At 49.8% G+C, this 23,661-nt stretch overlaps 1 protein-coding gene across 2 annotated transcripts; it reads left to right on the top strand.

Annotated features, from left to right (window-relative positions):
* Positions 1-202: 202 nt before the first annotated feature.
* Positions 203-22,713, top strand: IQCD (IQ motif containing D). Of its 2 annotated transcripts, none has more exons than XM_029922206.1 (5): positions 203-308; positions 17,104-17,925; positions 18,710-18,943; positions 20,737-20,808; positions 22,260-22,713. In XM_029922206.1, the coding sequence occupies exons 2-5, from the start codon at positions 17,197-17,199 to the stop codon at positions 22,554-22,556; spliced, it is 1,332 nt and encodes a 443-aa protein (XP_029778066.1). In that variant the 5' UTR covers positions 203-308; positions 17,104-17,196; the 3' UTR covers positions 22,557-22,713. The 2 variants fall into 2 exon arrangements, with proteins under 2 accessions (XP_029778066.1, XP_029778067.1); XM_029922207.1 differs by having other exon boundaries at positions 20,740-20,808.
* The last annotated feature ends 948 nt before the right edge of the window (positions 22,714-23,661 follow it).

Raw genomic sequence — 23,661 nt, forward strand, 5'->3', positions numbered from 1 at the left:
CCCCACCTCCTTGGGAAGAGGCGGGACAAATAGGCTCCGCCCCTTTCCCCACCCACCCTCCCCGCCTTACTCTTTCAGCCCAACCCAGAAAGAGTCGCCGGTCTTTTCATTGGTGGAACGTCAGAGAGGCGGTACTTCTGATTGGTCAGGCCTCAGGAGGTGGGGCGGACTGAGAGAAATAAGGAATTGAATGGTGAATAAGAAAGTCAGTCAGACGCCGGGTCTCCTCCTTCAGTGATTGGCGGGTAACTTAGCAACGCAGGTACAACACAGATAACTGCGTTGAGAAACCAGTGCGGTTGGAGCAGGTGAGTAACCCGGTGGGGAAGGGCCGGGAATGAGCGGGAGATGTGGAATGCTATCCTTTGGTGCCTGAGGAATCAGTAGCCAGCACTGCGATGCTGTCTCCCCCCCTTTCCCCCCCTCGCCCCAGAACCCCACTCTCCAGCCTCTGCCTCAGTCCCGACCTCCCTCTCCACTGCCTTCGAGGGCTGCTGAGCATCTTCCGTGTCCTTGCTTCAACTCTGCCCCTCCGCTCACCATCTCCACATCCCCGCTTCCTAAACCTTTATGTGTGGATGATACTAATCAAGTGGAGTCTTGGGTAACTAATTTCAAGTCAAACATAGGTGATGGGGATGTGAGGGTAGTTTATAAGTTCCCTACCATTCCACCGAAGGCCATGCATTCCAGGATGAGCATGAGATGACGAAAGTCTATCTCACCTGAGTGTGTTCAAATTAGGTCCTTTCGATTATATCAGTGTTTGCCTGTTGTGCTAACAACATAACTCCCATTCCTGTCCTTAAAATGTGACTTCGTGGTGCATGCTTCATTCAAAGGGTTTGTTGCAAGGATGAAATAGGCGAGGCAATTAAAAATTCGGCATGGAGCTGAGCGACAGAGTGCTCAGTGAATCGTGGCAATTTTTTTCTTCCTAAAGCACCTTTGTCCTTTACTCTTCCTGCTTCTCACGGATCAGAGGGAGTCATCTTGTTCCGTACCTCAAATATTCATATATTCAACAAGTATTCACCAAGTGCCTACTACTGGGCGCTGAGGTAGAGCAAACAACAACAACTCATACCTCCACTCGGGGAGCCTGTCTAAGGTGGGAGATGGTCATGAATCTAGAAATACACAGACAAATGTAAAGCTATACCTGTGGAGAATGGTGGAGCATGGAGGGCGACGAATCCTTTCTTCAAAAAGCAGTTGAGCCCCTTGATGGATAAATGCATTTAAAAAAACACACACAATGGATTATGATTCAGCCTGTCCGAGGGAAGAAATTCTGATCAGTGCTACAAGAACGGACCGAATGCTAGATGAATACAAGCCAAGCACAAAAGGACAACTGTGTAACTTGGACACCTAGAAGGGTCAGACTCATGGAGACAGAAAAAAATCATGGCACGAAATGATGATACATATTACAACGGATGAACCTCAAAGCCATCGTGCGAAGCCAGATCCATGGGCACCGTTGACATTTCGGGATGGATGATTCTGTCTACGTAGAGAGCCGTTCTGTGAGGAGCAGGATGCTTTCGCTTCATCCCCGGGCTCTCCCGCTACATGCCCGGAGCACCCTCTCCGAGTTGTGACAATCAAACATGTCTCCAAAGTATTGTCACATGTCTCCTGGAGGCCAGAGTCACCCCGGCTTGAAAACTACTGTGCTGGGGCGCCTGGATGGCTCAGTCCATTGAGCGTCCAACTCTTGATTTCAGCTCAGGTCATGATGCCAGGGTCGCGGGATTGAGTCCCAAGTGGAGCTCTGCATTGAGCATGGAGCCTACTTGAGATTTTCTCTCTCTCTCTCTCTCTCTCTCTCTGTTTTCCTCTCCCTCTCCTCCTCTCACACACACTCACACACTCTCTCAAAAAAAAAAAAATTACTGTGCTAAGCACAGAGGCAGATACAAAAGATTACATACTGTATGATTCCATTGATATGCTTTCATGTGTATGATATATCCAGAAAAGTTAACTGTGGGAATAGACATTGTTTGCAAATTAACTCGTGGGAATTTGGGGAAGTAATAGAAATGCTGTGGTGATGTGGCATAACTCTGAACAACTTCAAAAATGTCATGGAGCCGTACATTTACAACAGGTAAATTTTATGGGATGTAAATTATACCTCAATAGAGCTTTAAAAAAACATCACACCCGTGATAAGTACCACGCAGAGAAGGTGCCGAGGGGTTTCTAGAGATTATGGTGCACTTTCTGTTCCAGTCTGGGGAGAGGTAGCCTTTGAGCTGAGCCTTGAAGTTTGAGAAATAGTTAATCTAGGGATTGGGAATCGGTTTCTGGGAAAAGGAGCATCGTGTATGAAGATCCTGGTGCTTTGAACACTTTAGGGACAGAGAGTGAGAGCAGGAGGGCTCGAGGGTATGGCTGGCTGGGTAGGTTGAAGCCAATGAGAAGGAATCTCATGAAAAGAGTGAAGGGGCTTCATCCTCACTCTGCGTGCCCTCTGTCCCCGCCATGGCTTGAGTCACCATCTGTGACATAACAGCTCTAACATTTCTGTATCTTTCTGGGTCTTTCTTAAAATCTACTCCAGGGGCACCTGGATGGCACGGGCAGTTAAGCATCCAACTCTTGGTCTCGGCTCGGGTCATGATCTCACGGTTCATGAGTTCAGGCCCCACGTCGGGCTCTGCACTGATAGTGGTGGGCCTGCTTGGGACTCTGTCTCGCCTTCTCTCTGCCCCCTACACCGCTTGTGCTCCCTCTCGCTCTCTCTCTCTCTTTCTCTCAAAATAAATTAAATTAATTAAACTAAATAATTTAATAATAATAATAATAAATAAAATCTACTCCGGATATCAACCACCCCACCACATTTCATAGATGTCCCCCCCCAGTGGCCACTAGTCTATACCTGGATAGTGCCTTGTTGTGAATTAGAAAGAGGCGCCCCCTCCAGGCACACACAGCCCCATAGCTGGTAGATGGATAGCAAGTTCTACCGTCAAGAAACACCCCGACCCCTCAACGCCTGCTTCTCTTCCAGTGTTCACCCTTTGGGTAAACACCGGAACGATCCATCAGGCAGTCTGAGCCAGGACACAGAGACCATCCCTCACTTCCTTCCCTCCCAGCCCCCACGTCCAGTCCTTCATCTCATCCCATTGATTCTGCCTCTCAGTGTTTCTAGGGCCTACCCACAGCTTCGTCTCTGGTTGAGGCCCCCCACATCTGTTCCCTGGACACTGTGACAGCTCCAAACCTGATTCTCTTGTCTCGTTGCACCTGCCAACCCTTTTACCACAATTATCCAGGCAGTAGATCTGGTCTTGTCACTCACTCCCGGCTTAAAACTCCTCCCCGACCCTTTCATTTCTCCTCTTGAGCAATGAGAGAAGTCGCTGTGGTTGGATTTTCTAGTCCATCAAATTAGGATGACTTTCTTATTCCCTGGACCCCTTGTAAGATAGTCAAGAGGAAGTGAAAATAGAATCACAACCAGATAAGCAGGCTAGGACAACAAAGAGCTAAGTACTGAAAATGGCAGGAAAGGCAAGCTCGAGAAGGGGTGAGGGCTGAGGTCACTGTTTAGACCTCATCAGAATATACACAAGTTGTTGGTAGAAGGCAAGAATCTGCCCACCGTCTGCTCTCCCACACTCCACCTTCCGCCCAGAAAGCCCCAACCAGCCTTCGATTAAAACCAGTAGGCGAGAGAGTCCCAGCATCAATCTCCCTGCCTACAGGCCGGACACGCTTTCCAGGGCATTCCAGCCCTAGCCCTGAGCAACGCATGCCTCGGGAACATTCTAGGCACACGTGGTCAGATGTAAATGTCTTGGTTTTAGCTTGGATCTTCACCTCCATTTGGGTGAGTCTTCTCTGCGTAAGTGCTAAGTGCCTCCCGCCCCCAACACACACCTTTTCCCTAAGAGACAAGAACTCAGAGCAATGAGGCACCACCTGATTAATGCTTCAACATACAATAATTATCACTCCCCTTTGAAGAGGGCTTTTAACTCTCAAAAGGGCTTTCCCATCTAGTAAATTAGCGCTCCTCCACCCACTTGCCTTTTGATGTGGTTCGGACAGGTATTGTGTCCCTAGATGCCAGAGAGATAAGGGGCTTGTGCAGACGTATTCCAAGAGCTCCCGAAGGGATAATCATGTACCTGGGTTTCCTAACACTCAGCTTGTGAACCTGATCCTGAGTCCGTAACCGATGGCAGCTTTAGATGGCTCTTGTGAGACAGAGCTGAGCTAGCCAGGGACAGGCCTTCCTTTGAACCTGGATTGAGCCCTGGACTTAGGGTGGGGAGGCCAGGAGTTTTATTGAGGAGCAAGGCCACTGTCTAAGTGATTCATCCCCAGGGGCATCCCCTGAGCCACCACCCTCACCCTGTGGGGATATTTGGCAATGTCTAGAGACAGTTTTGTCTCCAAGTGGTCAGAACCGGGGTGGGAAAAATGTGCTACTAGCATCGAACGGGTAGAGGCCAGGGATGCTCCTAAATAAACATCCTGTGATACACAGAATTACCTGACCCCAAATGTCAATAGTGTGGAACTTAAGAAACCCTGTCCTGCAGGCACTGGGTGGCTCAATCGGTTAGGCATCTGACTTTGGCTCAGGACATGATCTCACGGTTTGTGGGTTGGAGCCCCACGTCAGGCGCTGTGCTGACAGCTCGGAGCCTGGAGCCTGCTTTGGATTCTGTGTGTCCATCTCACTGCTTCTCCTTCACTCACGCTTTGTCTCTCTCTTTCTCTCTCAAAATTAAACATGAAGGAAGGAAGGGGAGGGGGGAGGGAGGAAGGAAGCGAGGGAGGGAGGGTAGGAGGGAGGAAAGAAGGAAGAAAGGATGAAAAGAAAGAAAAAAAACCCTGTTCCGGACTGATATTTGCATACAAGGCAAATGTATGTGCATGCGCATGTGTACATACACACATACCCCTACCTTTCCCTCAGTCCCTCTTAGTGGAACTGAAAGGAAACGTGATTGCAAATCAAGATCATTTGACATCAGCGGGAAGTATCTCTTTGCCCTTAGCTTTCAAATAATAGCAGCAGGTTACATCCTACAACCAATCAAATGCCTTTAGCATGGGGGCTTTCAAACACAGATTTTTTTTTAACATTTATTTATTTTTGAGAGAGAGAGAGACACAGAGAATGAGCAGGGGATGGTCAGAGAGAGAGGGAGACACAGAACCGGAAGCAGGCTCCAGGCTCTGAGCTAGCTGTCAGCACAGAGCCAGATGCGGGGCTCGAACCCACAAACTGTGAACTGAAGTTGGCTGCTCAACCGACTGAGCCACCCAGATGCCCCAGATTTTTTTTAACCACAAACCAAAGACATACATTTCCCTTCTCTGCCCAGCACACACATGTTAATAACACGTGAATGAATACTTAACTACATGCGATGCACTCTAATATTTTCCATCCTATTTCGTTTATTTTTAACGCCTGTCCCAACTGGCAAATTGATTTCACCACTCACCGAAGGGTCGTAATCCTTGGTTTAAAAACAGACACTTCTTCAACGTAATGAAGCAGCAAGGAAAAGCCAGTGTTTCACATTGGTAAGATTATGATTTAAATATTTTCTTAAGTGGAGGAAGTTTATTTTAGAAGAATCTAAATGCACCAATAGGAAATTCTTCCTTCTGTCTCAAACAACCACAGTGATACTACCCACAGTTGGATATAACCAGAAATCAACACTTCTAAAGCTACACTTTAACCAAAGGAGGAATTAAAAGTCGTGCTGAATTAATTTGTAAGGACTCTAGTCCTCCTTCATCACCAGCAGAAAAATGAAAATAATGTAGAAATCAGTCAAATTAAAAACAAACAGTAGGGGTGCCTGGGTGGTTCAGTCGGTTAAGCAACCAACTGTTGGTTTCACCACACATCCTGATCTCACATTTCGAGAGTTCAAGCCCCATGTCGGGCTCTGTGCTGTGGCGCCTGCTTCGAGTCTCTCCCTCCCTCTTTCTCTGCCCCTCTGCTGCTTGTGTTTTCTCTCTCTCTCTTAAAATAAATAAACATTTAAAATATTTTTTTAAGTAGTAAAAAAGAGTCAAAAGTGGTTCCATTTTGGCACTGTATAAACCCTTCTGCATAAAAATGAATATAGTGAGGAAAAATCCCCTATCTTACGAAGTATTAAATGTTAATACTAAATTATAGGGACGCCTGGGTGGCTCAGGAGGTTAGGTGTCTGACTTCAGCTCAGGTCATTATCTCACAGTTCGTGGGTTCGAGCCCCGTGTCAGACTTTGAGCCTGGAGCCTGCTTTGGATTCTGTGTCTCCCTCTCTCTCTGCCCTTCCCCTGCTCATGTTCTCTCTCTTGAAAAATAAATAAGCATTTAAAAAATACTAAATTATATTATTTTCGAAGTCGTAATAAAAGTAATACAATCCAAACATTATTTTTTTATGATTATTTTTGAGAAACAGAGAGAGCACACAAGCAGGAGAGGGGCAGAGAGAGAGGGAGACACTCAGTTGGAAGCAGACTCCAGACTCCGAGCTGTCAGCACAGAGCCTGATGCGGGGCTCGAACCCATGAACCGTGAGATCATGACCTAAGCCAAAGTCAGACGCTTAACTGATTGAGCCACCCAGGCGCCCAAGAAACATTATTTATTAAGCCAGGATTTCATGTCATACTCATGTCTGATGAGTATGGGTTTCCTTACTGTCCCCATTTTACAGACGAGGAAGCCAAAGATTAGAGAGTTTGATCAACTTGCCTAAAGCCACACAGCAAGGATCGAACTCTAGTTTGCCTGACCCTAGAACCCACAAACTTAATCACTGTATGGTAGGCTCATGTTTTTCTTTTCAACTTCAGAGATGAGGAGGTGAGGGGCCCGGAAGGTCAAGTGAACTTGCCCAGGGCTATAGCTAAAGCCAGTGTCCAGTAGAGAGCGCTCATTAGAACCAACAGTTTAGAAATCTGTCCCTGGGAGCACATTGCCTCCCAGCCTCCGTCACTGCTCAGTGTCCTCTGTCTCTGGAGCACAGGGGGACACTGAGCCACAGCCACAGATGAGATTCGTCTGCTCTCTGTTAATACCTCCGGTGTTCACTGCTAACAGCTCCAACCTGGGAATCTTTTGCAAACCAAACATAATCCACAGAACACAGGTTCTCCCAAAGGACAAGAGAGGATTGGGTAATATTTCAAAAGCGGTGATAGGAAAAAAATAAATAAATAAAACAGTGAAAAAAGAACAAACACATGGGATGGAAATCTTTTTTATTTTAAAACTCTGAGCCCTGAGTACAGGCATGGGAAACCAATAGGCCAAATGCTGGCCCACGGTTCTCATTATTAAAATATGACACTATTTTCTGGTTCTAATTCAGGACATAACGTATTTTGTGAAATAACATTATCATATTATGCCAATAGCTCCTTGTGAGGAAATGGGCTGGATTTGCTCTCTCTTCATTTATTCCACGGCGATTTGTTGAGTGTGCACGATGTGATCTTGGATTGGGACATCAGTCTCCATCATGGATTCTCTACCCCTTTCGAGCCCCTCATGCTCTCTGCTCTAGACATAGAAGGCTCAGATAAAGCATACAGAGTTGTGAAGAAAGCTTTTTGCGTGGTTCCCAGACCAGTGGGATCTCCCAAGACCGAAAGGCAAATTCCTGCTGTTTTATAGGCAAAACCTATGCCTATTAACCCAGCAAGTAGGTGGTGAAATCAGACCTAAATGGCCAGGAATCCCTTCGCCATCAAAGACTTCTTTGAGTTCTAAGAAGGAGCTCAGGGTAACAAGGAAGCAGGGAGTGTTAGGTCCTAAGGGCCTAGGGCGGGTTGGTCTCAGAAACATGACAGAGCTGTCAAAAGTACATGAAATCAGGGGCACCTGGGTGGCTCAGTCGGTTAAGCATCCAACTTCGGCTCAGGTCGTGAACTTGCAAGCGGTCTGTGAGTTCCAGCCCCGCGTCTGGCTCTTTGCTGACAGCTCAGAGCCTGGAGCCTGTCTCACTCTCTCTCTCTGCTCCTCCCACATTCACTCTCTGACTCTAAAAAAATAAACGTTAAAAAAATATTTTTAAGTACATGAAATCAGCTACACCGATTGTGAAATCCACAACATGGTTTTATTCAATCTGAAACGGTGTTGGAACTGCAAATTTTCCACCAGGTAGAAAATAAAAACAAACACCATGAGCTTCATCTCTTGTGAAAACTTCTCTTCGCCACCTCTGCTCCCAACCCATATTTCCCACCCTAAACCGTTCCTTCTTACTTTCTTCCATCTAAACTGCAGGCAGTTTTGTCTAGTCATGGGAAGTACCAAGAGTGGAGCTAGGAAGGCAAAAACAACCCCAGTTGAAACTACGAATCACTGAGGAAATATTTAGTTGTCTAGGAACATGTGTACTAGGAATATTAAACAGTAGGTTCGTACCGAGAGAGGATATGTTTAGCTCGTTTTGTTGGCTCAGTGACATCTGGTTTTGGAAGAGATGTATACACATAGCACTAACACTATTTACATTGATTCTCATGACCCTTTTCCAGGTCTATTTTAATTCTAATCACATCAGTAAGAAAGTCTCAGTTTGGCGTTAATAAGTCTTTTGTATATTAGCCTTATATCCAGTAATTTGGCTATAATTGTATAATTCCAGGAGTGTGTATATTGATTCCTTGGGATTGTCTACAATAATCAGGTCATTTGCAAATAAAAATAGTTTTATTTCTTCCTCTCCATTCTATATACATTTAATTCCTTTTCATGTCTTATAGCATTAGCTAGTCCAATATGATGTTAAATAGGAAAGACAGGAGGGGATATTCTTGCCTTGTTCCCAATCTTAGGGAATAAACTAGTTTCTCACAATTAAGTGCGATGCTAGTTGTAGGGTTTTTGTGCATGTTCTTTATCAAGTGGAGGTAATTTCACGATATTCCTCATTTGCTGAGAAGTTTATTACCGTTGTTTGCTGAACAGTGTTGGATTTTGTCAAATGTGTTTTTGCATCTATTGATACGATATAGTTTTCCTTTTTGTTGATACAGTGGATCACAATAATTGAGTTTTGAATGTTGAATGGCCTTGTAGGCACAGAAGAAAGCCCACCTGCTTCTGGGATATAATTCTTTTTATAGTTTGTTAGATTCAATTTGTGAATATTTTTGTCTAGGAGTTTTGCATCTATGTTTGTGAGAGAGCGTGGTCTGTGGCTTTCCTTTCTTATAGACGATTGGTCTTTTTTGGCATTCGAATAATGCTAGGCTTCATAGAACCCATTAGGAAATACTCCTTCTGCTTCTATTTTCTGGAAGAAATGTTAGAGACCTGGTATGATTTCTTCCTCAAATGCTTGGTAGAATCCACCAGTGAAATCATCTAGGAGTTTTCTGTTTGGGAAAGTTATTAATTATTGATGAATTTCCTTAATATATAAAGGCCCACTGAGATTATCTATTTCTCCCCGTGAGAGTTTTGGTGATTGTGTCTTCAAGGAATTGGTCCATTTCATCTAGGTTATCAAATTTATGGCCATAGCGGAGTTCATTATAGTCCTTTATTATCATTTTAACATCCACGGGATCAGTGCTGACGTCCTCTCTTTCCTTCTTGACATTTGTAATTTCTCTCTTTTTGTTAGTATGCCTATAACATCTCCCTGCCACTTGCAAATCTTGCTTTTTAACAACAGAGATCTGGGCTCATTGTCCCTGAGCGGTAGCATCCAGCTAGAGTGAAATGATATCAGGATATAGACATTATTGTCTTCTTTTTAAAAAAATTTTTTTAACATTTATTTGTTTAAGACACAGAGACAGAACGCGAGCAGGGGAGGGGCAGAGAGAGAGGGAGACGCAGAATCTGAAGCAGGCTCCAGGCTCTGACTGTCAGCACAGAGCCTGACACGGGGCTCGAACCCACGAACCATGAGATCATGACCTGAGCCAAAGCCAGAAGCTTAACCGACTGAGCCACCCGGGCACCACTATTGTCTTCTAGCTAAGGAAAGCAATGCAGATTTTCTAGTTATAAAACTTCCTGTTTAATGAAAGTACTTAAGAATTAAAATACCCAGGGGCACCTGGGTGGCTCAGTCGGTTAAGCGACTGACTTTGGCTCAGGTCACGATCTCGCGGTTCATGACTTCGAGCTCCACGTCGGGCTCTGTGCTGACAGCTCGGAGCCTGGAGCCTGCTTCAGATTCTGTGTCTCCATCTCTGTCAGCCCCTCCCCCGCTCATGCTCTGTTTCTCTCTGTCTCAATAATAAATAAAACATTTTTTTAAAAAAAGAATGAAAGTATCCTTACACTTAAGGAAAAAACATTGAGTAGATAATATTACAAGTGTACTTTCTGCCTTATAGAGTTGGCAGAAATCACAAAGGTGGCATGTTAGTGAGAGATGTAGACAACCCCGAACTAGAGCTAACCCTCATGAAGGTTCCTTTCCTGACCCAGAACCCACCTTCCCCTTCCTCCACGGCGGCCTCACGCTGCTCCACAATCCTGGGTCGTGATCACTTATGAGGTGTGTCTCCGTAATTGGTTTATAATAAGCTCCAAAGTGTGTACATGATTGACTCGAAAACATAAAAGCCAAGGAGAGATGATTCAAAGCTCACCCTGAAATAATTCAGCCGCTCGCTTATTTGCATTCTGATAAGCTCTCTTGAGCAGGAGAGGGGGATGGGGTGACAGTTCTATTGCTGCCAAATGTGTCTCATCCCGGGCGTACCCACAGGAGTGTGACACCAGCAAGAACACTGATGGTGGGATGCATACACGTCCATGTAACGACAAATATGAGCATCGCCATCATAGCTGCGAAGCAGGTTGAATGCTCTAGGAACCGCATCTGGAACACGTCTGTCCCCTGGATCTCTGCTCGACAAGGTCCGTTGAAGCTGGACCAGCAAAGAATCAACACACTTGGTCCGCTATAAAAGGCGATCTGAAAACGCTAAGACCAGACAGTTGGAGTGATGGGGGGCGGGTCTCCAGAAAAATTGCCTGGGCTGAGACCCCAGCATGGCTGCTCAGTAGCTACAAACTCATGGAAACCTCTAACCTCCCTCTGTGTCCTTTTCCTTGTCTGTGGGTAAAGCTAATGACAGCACCTACCTCATGAGGTTGTAAGGAAGGAAGGAGTTAATTCACACGAGGCATATAGAACAGCATTCGGTATGGAGTCAGTTCTCAAGAGTTAGCTACTAGGAAAATCTCTTTTAAAATGAGATTTCGGGGTGCCCGGGTGGCTCAGTCGGTTAAGTGTCCGACTTCGGCTCAGGTCATGATCTCGCAGTTCGTGGGTTCAAACCCCGCGTCGGGCTCTGTGCTGACAGCTAGCTCAGAGCCTGGAGCCCGCTTCAATTCTGTGTCTCCCTCTCTCTCTGCCCCTCCCCGCTCACGCTTGGTCTCACTCTGTCTCTCAAAAATAAATTTAAAAAAATAAATAAGTAAACTAAAATGAGATTTTACACACACACACACACACACACACACACACACACACACATTCCAGTTTCGTTTAACGCCCCCTGACTCCACGTACCATTGTTGGATGTGTGGGGTAGTTGCAAGGGTTGGGTTTTCTTCTGCTTTTTCTCCCCAAGGGGAGAAAAATATAATTTCGCTCAAACCCTTTTTTATTTTTACTTTTTTTCAAAATGTTCTGAGAGTGAAAAGTAATAAAATATCCAACAAGCCCATTTGAATGAAGACGAGGTATAATTTGCATGATAAAGATATACTTCCATTTATAAAGTTCATCAGCAGAATTAATGACAAATAAAGGGAAAATCCAATTAAAGTTCCCCGTCCGTTAACAATCTTGCTGCACTCTCAGGGCAGGAATTTTAAAAGGAGAGGCTCAAGTTGGAAATGATTTAAATAGTAAGGTTGGTGGCATTAAAAAGGACATGAAATGATCATATTGGGATTCAAGGGAAAGAGATTCTCCAGTGATTTTTGTCATCAGAGTTAGATGCGTTTCCCCCGACCCTCGTTCCACCGGCTTCTCCGCGTTCACCCAAATGAGCTGTCAAACGCTGATGGGCGTCATCACAATCAAAGAAAACAAGTTTGCCCTTTAAAGCAAAAGGGGTAATTTGGCTCAAAGCAAATTGGAAACATTTCATAGAACGTTGCGTTTGGAGCCGTGGTCTCTGAAGAGCTTGGGCATTTTGATTGATGCCCAAGAGCTTGGAGGACAATGGAGAGAAGCGCTTCATGAAACATTTTGTTCGCAGGGCCACGGGGCCGAGACGTTCAGAGGGGCCGAGGAGGCTCCCAGGCTGGCCCTGAAACATTATCTTCAGGAAAAGCCGGAAGGGGATTCACGGGATGGACTGGGGAGCAGAAAGTGGGCGGGAAACACAGAGGTGCAAGGGAATGCCCTGCCAGAGGCTGCTGACTTGGGGACCCGTTTCGCCGGGCCCAGGAACCAAGCATTTTAGCATCCGGTCTGACTGTCTTTCTTCTTGCTCGTGGTCACTCAAGATGTCCCTCTGATTCCCGCTCTTCTGTCTGTTTACTCCGGTTTGGGGAACCGAGTATCTCTTGGGGTTTCAAGCATCAGCAACTTCTGCCTTTGCGTTGATGTCTCCATCCCCAAGGCCCCCGGGGATCGTGTGCTGGCAGATGCCTAGAGGACACTAAGCTAGGCTTCTTTGATTGCAAGCAACAGACACTGACCGTGGCTAGGAACACTCTCTCTCTCAAAAAAATAAATAAATAGGGGCGCCTGGGGGGCTCAGTCAGTTAAGCGTCCGACTTCAGCTCAGGTCATGATCTCACAGTTTGTGGGTCTGAGCCCCGCTTCAGACTCTGTGCTGACAGCTAGCTCAGAGCCTGGGGCCTGTCTTCAGATTCTGTGTCTCCCTCTCTCTCTGACCCTCCCCTGCTCACTCACTCTCTCTCTCTCAAAAGTGAAACATTAAAAATATAAATAAATAAATAAATAAACTTAAAAAAAAAAAAACCCACCAAGCTCTTCGCCCTCCTTTCCACACCTCCTTCCCCGCAATTTTTCCAGTCCCTCCGAAGGGCCCAATCTATCACCCCCAACTCCCCAAACGCAAAACGGTCTCACTCGTCAAGTTCCGATGAGCCCTTCTTCAAAACACTTCTCACATCCGCAGCGTATGACAAGAGGGGCACAGGGGACCTGGCGGTGACAGGCCCAGCCTCGTCCCAAGACCATGTGGAGGTGTTTTTCCCCAGTGACTGAAGTAGACAGAGCCCCTACCTTCACTGGAGCTCACTTTTTAGGGGAGGGGGAAAGACAGCCAGCCAACAAGCCATATACGGATGTCAGATGGTGAAACTTAGCGGGGGGAAAAGGAAGCAGGGTGAGGGGAGAGGGTTTCTATGTTAGGAAGGAAATCAGAAAAGCACTCGCTACGACCCCGAGCTTTGGGCAGAGGAGGAAGGGCGGGGACAAGCTGGGCAGATATTTAGAGGAACGGTCCAGATGTGGGGCTTGGCGAGGGGGCAGGGGCAGGGGTAGTGGTGTGCCGGCAGCAAGCACAAGGGCCCTGTCAGAGGTTGGAGCACGTTTGACATTTCAGGGAACAGCAAAGGGTCAGTCTGAGTGCAGCAGAGCGAGTGGCAGCAGCTGCCAGACTACCTAGGGCCTTCTAGGTCCTCGTGAGACTGGGGCTTGTGTCCCGAGTGAGAGGGGAAGCTGGTGGTGGTGGGGTGTGCTGGTCAGTGTTCAACAACCGGGTAGGTTTAAAAAACAAACAAACAAACAAAAACAACCAGGTGGTGGGAACGGGGCGCTGCTCTGTAGTCTTAGCCAATTTCCCACCATGGCTGATTTCAAACCACTGGTGGCCTGGGGCACCTGACTGGCTCAGTCGGGTGAGCGCCCGACTCTTGGTTTCGGCTCAGGTCACCGTCTCACAGTTTATGCGTTCAAGCCCCCCATCGGGCTCTGCACTGATAGTGCAGTCTGCTTGGGATTCCCTCTCTCTGCCTGTCTCTCCCTCTCTCCCTCTCTCTCTTAAAATTAATTAAACAAACTTTAAAAGAAAAGTCAAGCTATCAATGGATTTTGAGCAGAGGAGTAAAAGGATATGACAGTTTAATTTTTTTTATGTTTTATTTATTTTTGACAGAGAGAGAGAGAGAGAGAGAGAGACAGCATGAGCAGGGGACGAACAGAGAAAGAGGGAGACACAGAATCTGAAGCAGCTCCAGGCTCCGAGCTATCAGCACAGAGCCCAACACGGGGCTTGAACCCATGACCCATGAGATCATGACCTGAGCCAAAGCCTGACATTTAACCGACTGAGCCACCCAGGCGCCCCAAGGGTCTGACATTTTAAAAGGCTCCCTCTGGCTGCCGTGATGAGATGACACGGTGGAGCGCATGGGCAGAAGCAGGCTTAGCAGTGAAGAGGGGATCACAGTCGTCTGGGTAAGAGATGATGGACCTTGGGAGGCCTAGTGGCTCGATGACATCAGGAACAGCATTTCTACAGTTTCCTTCTCATTCACAAAGTGGCTGCCACTGCTCCAGCTTTAAAGCTCAAGTTCAAGGAATGGAGGGGAAGCCAACAATGTCTTTCTTCTGTATCAGGAAGGTAGAAGTTTTCCCAGAAGCCCCTAGAAAACTTCTCTATTTTATTGGCTCTAACAGTGTCTATAGCCACTCCCAACTGTAAAGGAGATTGAGAAATTGAGCATTGAATATTTCCAGCCACTATATTATAGGTAAGCAAGAAGGAAAGGGGTTGGGACAGGCATGTGGCTGCCACAGAGAGGCGTAGCCTTATAAGAATCAACTACAAGAATTTGACCCAGTCTGGAAGCCCAGGAAAGTCTTCCCTTAAGAAGTGACATCTGAACTGAGATCTGAGTACAAATAACTAATTTAGTAATGAGGAGGAAGAAGAATGTTTCAAGAAGGACAAAAATAGCATGTGCAAAGGCCCTGAGGTGGAAATTTTATAATACCCCAAGCTATCTGCCTGCCACCAGCCCTTTCCCTATAAATCATCCATTGTGACTGATCGTTCTCAAAAATCTGATTTTCTCCTGTTACCTGTTTCCTACAATCAAAACGGATCCCAATTTCCTACAAGATAAACTTCAAAATCTCCACTCTACTGTTGAAGGCCGGTCATGATCTCAGTCTATTCTGTGATTACAGCTTCATGCCCTTCCTCCTGTAGTTGCTGAACTTTCATATGTACGTGTTTCATATTCCAAAATAGGTTTACAAACTCTGGTGGAACAGGAACCATTTTCTGCATCTCTTTTATATCCCTAGGGGCACAGTAAATACCCAGATAGATGACCCTTACTGCAGGGAGCAGGAGCAGACGGAAGCAGGCCAGTGAAGAATCTCTTTACTCATCCAAGTGAGAGACGATAAGGCCCTCACTCAGTGGCAGAGAGACCGCCGAGAAGGAAAGGAAAGGAGGGGGCTGTCGAGGAAAGAGCTGAGAGAACCGGCAGACTGGGATGGGGGAGCGTGTGGGCGGCACACCGGTTTCCGGCTCGAGCTGCCAGGATGACGGAATTGCCAATCATCAGGACGAGGGATAAAGAAGGAGCAGCGTAAGGGCTGGGGACACGGTGGGGCCCCTCGTAGACCTGGTATGTTGGGAAGCTTGGCCAGTCCTGGGCAGAAGGCAGGTCATTGGTACACGTGGATCTCCAGCCAAACCCCGACAGGCAGACCAGGAAATCACCACAGTCCTGGACCTGGGATCTGGGTTCTCTGGGTTCATAATGCCAGTCATTATTTATTGAGCACTTACAATGTGCAGGCCCTGTGCCAGCAACTTCCCACCGAACCCGAGGATCTGTCTTATGGCTGAGGAAACGCAGGCCTAGCAGGATTTGACAACTAGCCCAGGGTCCTCCAGCAAGGGTCTGAACCCAAGTGGGGCTACTGCAGAGCAAGGGCTCAGCCATCGTGCGGTGTAGACAACACCAGTGATTGATTTCTGATCGCCGCCATACATTTCTCAGAAAGTCTTCCCAACTTTTTATTTTGTAACAATTGCAGATTTCTGGGAAAGTTGCAAAGATAGTTCAGGATTCCCAAATGCCCGTCATTCAGCTCTCCCGAGGTTAAGATCTTAAACAACCACGATGCGTCCGTCAAAACCAAGAAATTAACATTGTACAGTGCGCTGTTAACAACACCGTCGGCTTAGTTTGGATTTTACGTTTTCCTACTAATGTCCATTCCCCATTCCAGGATCCGATCCAGGATACGACATTGTATTTAGCGAAGCAGGTTTGAGAAACTATGTTTCAAAGTCATTGTGCACACCCACCCTGACTTTTAAAATCCATACTTAAGAGCCAGCGCACATGTGTGTGCTGGTCCTGTCCCATGTGCTCACGGCCGCACTGTTCACTCTGTCATGCGCTGCTCGGTCTCAGTCTTATCATCTGGCTTCCCACTGGGTTTGGCCAATGGGAGGCGCTGGTGTTGGTCTGGAGGGTGGAAGGAAGGGCTGCATTTCCAGTGGTAGCCATGGGCCCTGGGGGGGCGCTATAGCTCCTCCTGGACAGGAAAAGAGTGATGTTCCAACTTCCCCTGGGAAACCCTAGTCCTCAAGATCACCACTACCTCCTTCTTGGTGGCCTCCTGCCACTGACAATGGCTGGGTGGCTTCCCGTTCCCTGGTTAGCCACTCAACTCCTTCCATCACCCATGTAGCTGGCTTTCTATATTTAGATGCTTTAGGAAAAAACCAATAGCACTGACTTTTATTCATTCGTGTTAAGTCACCTGAAATGATGTCTGTTGCAATTAAATGCTCATTAATGTCAATGGCTGAACAACTCCATTTTAGTGGATACATAATATCCTACCTGGTTAAGTCACTTCAACAGAATGGCGTCTGCACTCCTGGTTGAGCCCTGCCCGATACCTGTGGCTGAGATCCAGCTCTACGCTTGGTCCTCCTTCCCTTGCGTCCGATGCTGTCCCAATGCTAGAAAATGCTCTCCGTGAGAGGTTCTGTGTGGAAGCTCCGGGGCCACCAGGACGAGCTCTGGGCGTTGACAGCTGTGGCCACCGCGGCCACGGCAGCCACATTCTTGCAGCACACAGCCCCACTAACCGCTTACTCCTTCCTCTGCAGGGTCGCCGGAGACAGTGACAGCAGGAGATCTGCCTAGTCCAGCGACGTCTCCACCTGCCAGGGCATACAGGGGCAAGGGACACTGCTCAGAAAATGGCTCTCGATGTCCTCGCCGTGGCCCCTCTCTACCAGGGCCCTGACATCAGCAGGATGAGGCTGACGGCGGAGCTGTCCAAAACGCCAGCCTCCCCGCTCAAACCCCTGGTCCCCTCGAAGTCCAAACTCACCACCATCGAGACCAAGAGAGTCATGTCCGTCCTGGACGAGACTATCCACAAGGTGGAGCTGGTGACCCTGCTCTCACACATGGCCTCGCATCACGAGGCTCTGCAGGGCATTCTGGGAGAGGACACTGTGAGGGCCGTGAGAGAGCACGGGGGCCTGTGTCACAGCTTCCTGGACAGCGTGGTTTACCTGCAGGACAAGGAGCAGCGGCTGCAGGAGGAGGAAGAGTGGGAGGAAGAAGGCTGGCTCAGAGACCGCCTCCTCTCCATGGAGCTGCAGAAATCCAGCCTACCGCCCCTGATGCAGCGGATCAGAGACTCCACCAAGGACGTCCTGAGGCTCCTGCTCAATGACCCACAGGTGCCCAAGCTCTTGGAGACGCACACGCTGGGCAGAAGCGTGGGAGCCCAGAGTTTCATTGACTGCCTGATGGAGCTGCGGGGTTTCCTGTTCGAGAAGCTACTCACGAGCCCTATGGAAGCCAGAGAGAAGAGTCAGTTCCTACAGGAGATCGGGAAACGGAACAGGAAGAACCAAGATATCATCGACGCTCTCGAGAACGAGTTGGCAGCGAGCGTGAAGGACAGGGACGCGGAGGTATCGGTCCAACCCCAGAAGGAGCCACACAGAGGAGCCAACCCTATTGGCCGTCGGGGTTTTCCTCAGTGTTTTAATTTTTTTTAATGTTTATTTATTTTTGAGACAGAGAAAGACAAAATGCGAACAAGGGAAGGGCAGAGAGAGAGGGAGACACAGAATCTGAAGCAGGCTCCAGGCTCTGAGCTGTCAGCACAGAACCTGATGCGAGGCTCGAACTCATGAACCGCAAGATCATGACCTGAGCCGAAGCCAGACGTTCAACCGACTGAGCCCCCCAGGCGCCCCCTTTCCTCAGTGATTTAAATGCCTGCTGTCATTTGTGCACCCTGCACATATTGTTAGGAGCACTTCCTGGGTGCCGGGTCTTATAAACAGTCCACACCATCCCTGCCTCATGCAGGTCATGGGAAGGTAGGTCTTGGAGACCCGGGTTTGTTTCGGAAGTAGGTGTGAAAGGCCTGCTCTGTGGTTTTGAGAAGTACAATGAAGGGAAAGCACCGGGTGCTAGAAGACAGTGTTACAAGAGATCCAAAGGGTCAGAGACGTCAAGGTCACCACCTAAAGGATGGAAGGGAGCGAGCCAGGTGAGGGAGGGAGGGAGGGGCATGCCAGGCTGGCAACGGGCAAACTCTTTCTACAAAGGGCTGGCGGGTAGGCACAGCAGGGGCAGGATTCCGCCAGGCAGTCATGCAGGTTGCCAGCGCCGTGCGGTGATGGCAGCGCTCCCATGGTTACCGGGCAGCACTGGGTGTTAACGGAGCCTCTCGCCTTCCTGGCCCAGGTGGAGAAAGAGAACGTCATGATCCAAGAACTGAAAAACCACCTGCACCAGATGCTCAAGGTCTCCGAGACCAACCTCCTTCGTACCAAGCGGGAGGCCGAGAAGCAGCAGAAGGTGGACTTCCGGGCCTCGCAGGCCAGGGTGGCCAAGATCAAGCAGGAGATGCTGCTGCTGAGGACCCAACACCACAACCTGGTGGTGCAAAACCGGGAGGCGGAGCAGGCGCTGAGGAAGGTACCGGGGACAGCAGGGGTCAGGGGACAATGGAGGCCCCGGGGGCACAGGAGGGGTAGAGGGACGTCCGGGCAGCTCCCCTGAGGAGGAGGGCACGGATGCAGGGGAAGCCCAGGAATGAGCCAGGGTGAGCCCCCCACCAGCAGCCTGGGGACTGGGGTCCGGACACTGGTCCAGTCCTGCCCGGGCTGGCTGTGTGACCTTGGACAAGTTCCTTAACTACTCTGAGCCCCGGAGGGATAATAATACCCACCCTGTTGTGCAAAAGGACTGTGAAGGAGCTCCTACACCTCAGGCGAGTCTCCTCATTCCCTCCAGCCTCTTCCCTCCAGCCTCCTTGTTGCCATCTTTAAAACGAAAGTGATCAGATGGGTCTGAGGGGTCAGGAGACTTGAACGAGATGGTACTGGAGAGCAGGCACACCTCGCTTCTTCTCTCGTCTTCTCCAGCATCTCTGCGGGCCCTGGACCCGCCCGCACCCAGCTTGCTTCCAGATCTCTGTCCTCACAAAGGAGTTCTCTGACTTGTTCCCAGTTTTCATTTTAGTGGCACGACTCTTGAGCATCTGACAGAAGCCGTGGGAGGCGCAGATGCCCCTGCACGTGCCAGGGGGTGGTTCTCGGGGGCACAAGCCCCCTGAAGCCAGCCCGTCCGTGGTGCCCAAGTCAAGGGCTCTTGCTCTGTAGGACTAGGGAATTGGTTTATTTGTTCTTCACTAAAATTCATATAACAAAGTTAACCATTTAAAAACATTTTTTAATGTTTACTTTTGAGAGAAGACAGAATGCGAGTGGGGAGGGGCAGAGAGAGAGGGAGACACAGAATCCGAAGCAGGCTCCAGGCTCTGAGCTGTCAGCACAGATCCTGACGCGGGGCTCGAACCTATGAGCTGTGAGATGACCTGAGCCGAAGTCAGACGTTAAACCGACAGAGCCTCCCGGGTGCCCCTAAACGTGACCATTTTGAACTGAATAGTTCGGTGGCGTTTCGTACATTCACAGTGTTGTACAACCACCACCTCTACTAGTTCCAGAACATTTCCAGCCCCAAATAAAACCCTGTCTCTGTTAAGCCGTCACTCCCCGTTCCCACTTCCCTCCAGCACCTGGCAACCACGAATCTGCTTTCTGTTTCTATGGATTTGCCTGTTCTAGACGCTTCATATAAATGGAGTCATGTAACATGTGGCCTTTTGTGTCTGGCTTCTTTCCCGCAGCTCACGTTTCCCAGGTTCATCCATGTAGCATTTGTCAATACTTCATTCCTCTTTCTGGCTGAATAACATTCCACTGGATGTCGGGGAGCTGATCTTCTAAAAACAGATTATGTCCCTCTCCTGCATCAAAATCCACCCAATGGCATTCCCTCTCCTCTACGCTAGGACCCAAAGTGCCTCCAGCTCGGACACTCCCTTCCGTGAAGCAGCTTCTCGCTCTGACCTGCCTGGGACCCCGCTTTTCCTCATCCATTCCATTTCCAGCCACACTGGCTCAATATCTGTTCTTAAACACCACAAGCCTGTTCCTACCTCAGGGCCTTCACGCTTGCTGCTCCCTCTGCCTTGAGTGTTCTGGAGTCAGACACCTGTGGCTTCAAATTCAGGGCCCACCTCTCATTACCTCCATGATCTTGGGCAAGGGAGTTAGCACATCTGATCCTCAGTTTCCTCATCTGTGAAATGGAGGAGAACCTACTTTGTAGGCAAGGCACGGGTAAAGCTTGACACAGAGTGAGCCGGGTGCGGTCTATTGTTCCTATGAACCCATCAAATGACTCATTGGATTTTTTTCTAGAAGAAATATAAAGTGGAGACGGAAATCGAGAACTGGATCCAGAAGTATGATTCGGAGATGAGTGAGAAGCAGGTATTTGTGCTGTGGTCTCTCAAGTGCGTTTCCCATGATCCTCTAGGAATCAGTGCCAAGCTCGGAGCCTCCCCAGACAGCCCCATACATTAGACCCAAGGGTTTGTCTGGCCTGGGGCAGCGTGGGGAGAGGCGGGAGAGGAAGGAGCCAGAAGCAGGAAGCCCCTGAGTGCTGTCGCTAGGCCGAACGATCTTAGCTCCATCTAGTGTCCACAGCCCCTACTCTGTCCCTTCAGCACCGGCTCCGCCAGCAGCCTCACAAGACAGGGCCCCTCCTCGGCGGACTCGGGCGTGAACCTGCCTCCTCTACGCCCCTCAGTCGCCCAGGTTTCTCCTCAGGGCCTGAGATGTACCGTGGACTGGGACAGTGCAGTGAAGATGGTCCTCATTGTCACTTGGGGCTTCTACTCTAGTGTCACTTACCAACTGTGTGGCCTGAATGAAGCAAGGGGCTTGGCCTTTCTGAGCCTGATTCTGCATGTGATCAACGGCAGACAGTCAGCCCCATGCTGGGACCATCTCACACGTGCTTACACCCAGCACCCGGTCTGGCCTGGAGGAAATATTCAGGGAAGGGAGGCCTAGAAAACAGGGTGCCCTCAAGCCCACCTCCCTGCAGCTCTGGGAGAACATGGGTGACCCACGGTCCCGGCTTCAGGGCCAGGGAGGTCTGACGAGCACCGGAGGTGACACCAGCCCCCGAGTGGCCCAAAGTGGAGCCAGGGCAAGTGGGGGTCTTGCTCTGTCTGGTCGTGAGTGCTCCAGGGAGGGGTGTCAGAGGCCATGCGCTGGTCTCTCTGGTCCCAGTGAGGGCGGTGGGTTCCTTGTTGGCAGACTGAGCCTCCTGAGCTCTGTGTCCTCCCAAAGCCCCTTGCTTCCGGTAGATGCTTGCTAAGTGGGAGTGGACAGGAGGGAGGGAGGGAGGGAGTAGAGATGGAGGGACAGAGGGAGTTGAAACTGTAGCAGGAGGAGGCAGTAGGACCCAGGCACGGAAGGCCCCACTCTGCGTGACTTTGTGAGGCAGATCGATTCCATGGCAGGAGCTTATGTCCCTGCTGTGCCCATGACACCCGTGGTATCCACCCTACCACTTGGTCCTCAGAAACCTGCCACCCACTTCCTGGGTTTGCGATTGTCCCCAGGTCTCAGGGGACAGCTGAAGGCTCGAGCGAAGAAGCTCCCGGAAGGCACAGCCAAGCTGGTCGGCCCGATCCACCAGCCTGGGTTCTTTCCTTGTTCCCAAGGGCATTTCGGTTGGGCCCCACCTCGAGTTGGGATCGACTGTAGCACCTCTCCCGTTCTCAGCCGGGCCTCGGATGAGAAAGGCTTTGTGTAGGCGGTGCTGCCAGGGCAGAAGCCCCTTCGGGAAGGGCAGAGGGGCATGCATGCAGCAGAGGGTGGCAGGGGCACCCTGTGCTTGGTGACCCCAACCCCCTGTCCCCTCACCCCAGGACGAGTATGAGGAGCTTGATGCCATCCACAAGGAGGAGAAGGTCCAGCTGGAGGAGCTGAAGCAGAGGCACAACCTTCTCCTGGAGGAGTTTGCCCAGATCCGGGCTGAGCAGGAGGTCAATGCCAAGAGGAGAATGGAAGCCGAGCAGGAGATGCTGCACATGGTGCGGGCCGCCACGCTGATCCAGGCCGTGTGGAAGGGCTACCTGGTCCGCTCCCTGCTCAGGTCCAAGAAGAAGCGAAGCAAGAACAAAGGGGGCGACAGGAAGGGCAAGGGCAAGAAGGGCAAGAACTGAGCTCCTCCTGGTGGCCCACTCCTGACCCGTGTCACCAGGCCCCTCACTGCTCAGAGAGCAGGCCAGCGAGTCGTGCTGTCCCCGGCTAAATGGTTTTTCAAAGTTAAAAACTGTTTTCCAATCACATCCTACAAAAAATAAACGTTGCTTTGCTGGCCGTGTGCGTGTCCATTACTTGTAGATGCCCTTCCCGTGGGGAGAGCCCACGCGCTGGGGGTCAGCACGTAACCCCTCCTTTTCACCTGGGCGGGAGGCCAGACCCTGGGCGGCAGGCTGCTCAGCCCCAGACCACATGGGTGCCAGGGCTGCGAAGGGCAGGCTACCCCCAGGGCTGGGGGACCTGGTCAGAGCTCCGGGTGGATCAGGGCTTCAGGCTGCCCGCGGCCCCTGCTCTGGGGCTACCCATCTGCCCCCAGTTTCACCAGACCCTCCAGGCCACAAACCGGCAGCCTTATGCCGCCTTTGGTGCCCAGGGAGTTGAACGATCTGTGTCTATATTTTTATTCATTACTGGCACTTAAAAAATCAGGGGCTAGCCTAGAGAAATCTGGCTTTTCCTGTAAAAATCTCAGCCAGGTAGCCTGGGGCCTGCCCGTCCTCAGGGCCGAGCAGCAGCACCTCTGGGCGGCAGACGCTGCGGTTTGCCCTGGTCCCCGCCATGCCCAGCTGCCCTCCAGACACACAGGCTTTTGTGGTTGGCTGCCCAGTACCGTCACATGTGGGCTGTCACTGTCTTTAGTGTAGTTGGGAGGAGAGGCAACGGAGAGGCCGAAGCCCAGCCCCCACCCCAATCCGGCTACAAGTCCACTCGAGCAATGGCTCTCCTGCTTCTCATTGGCGCCGCCAAGCAGCAGGGCTGGCGCCCCAGGTGCTCCCGGACCACCTGCTCCCCTCTGTCCGGAGCGCCCCGCAGACGCACGGCTAGCGTTCTGGCCTCCCTGGACCCCTCTGCTCGGCCCAGTCCTCGTCACTCTGTTCTTTTGACCGAGGTGGAAAATGCATGAGGCCCATGTTCCCACTCTCCAGGGGCCACGGTCACAATCTCTGCCACTTCCTTGTTATGTTATCTAACTTTGTTCTTTAATTCAACCCCGTCCTACAGTGG

The sequence above is a fragment of the Suricata suricatta genome, chromosome 14 (assembly GCF_006229205.1).
Source record: "Suricata suricatta isolate VVHF042 chromosome 14, meerkat_22Aug2017_6uvM2_HiC, whole genome shotgun sequence".
In the NCBI taxonomy this organism is placed as follows: domain Eukaryota; kingdom Metazoa; phylum Chordata; class Mammalia; order Carnivora; family Herpestidae; genus Suricata; species Suricata suricatta.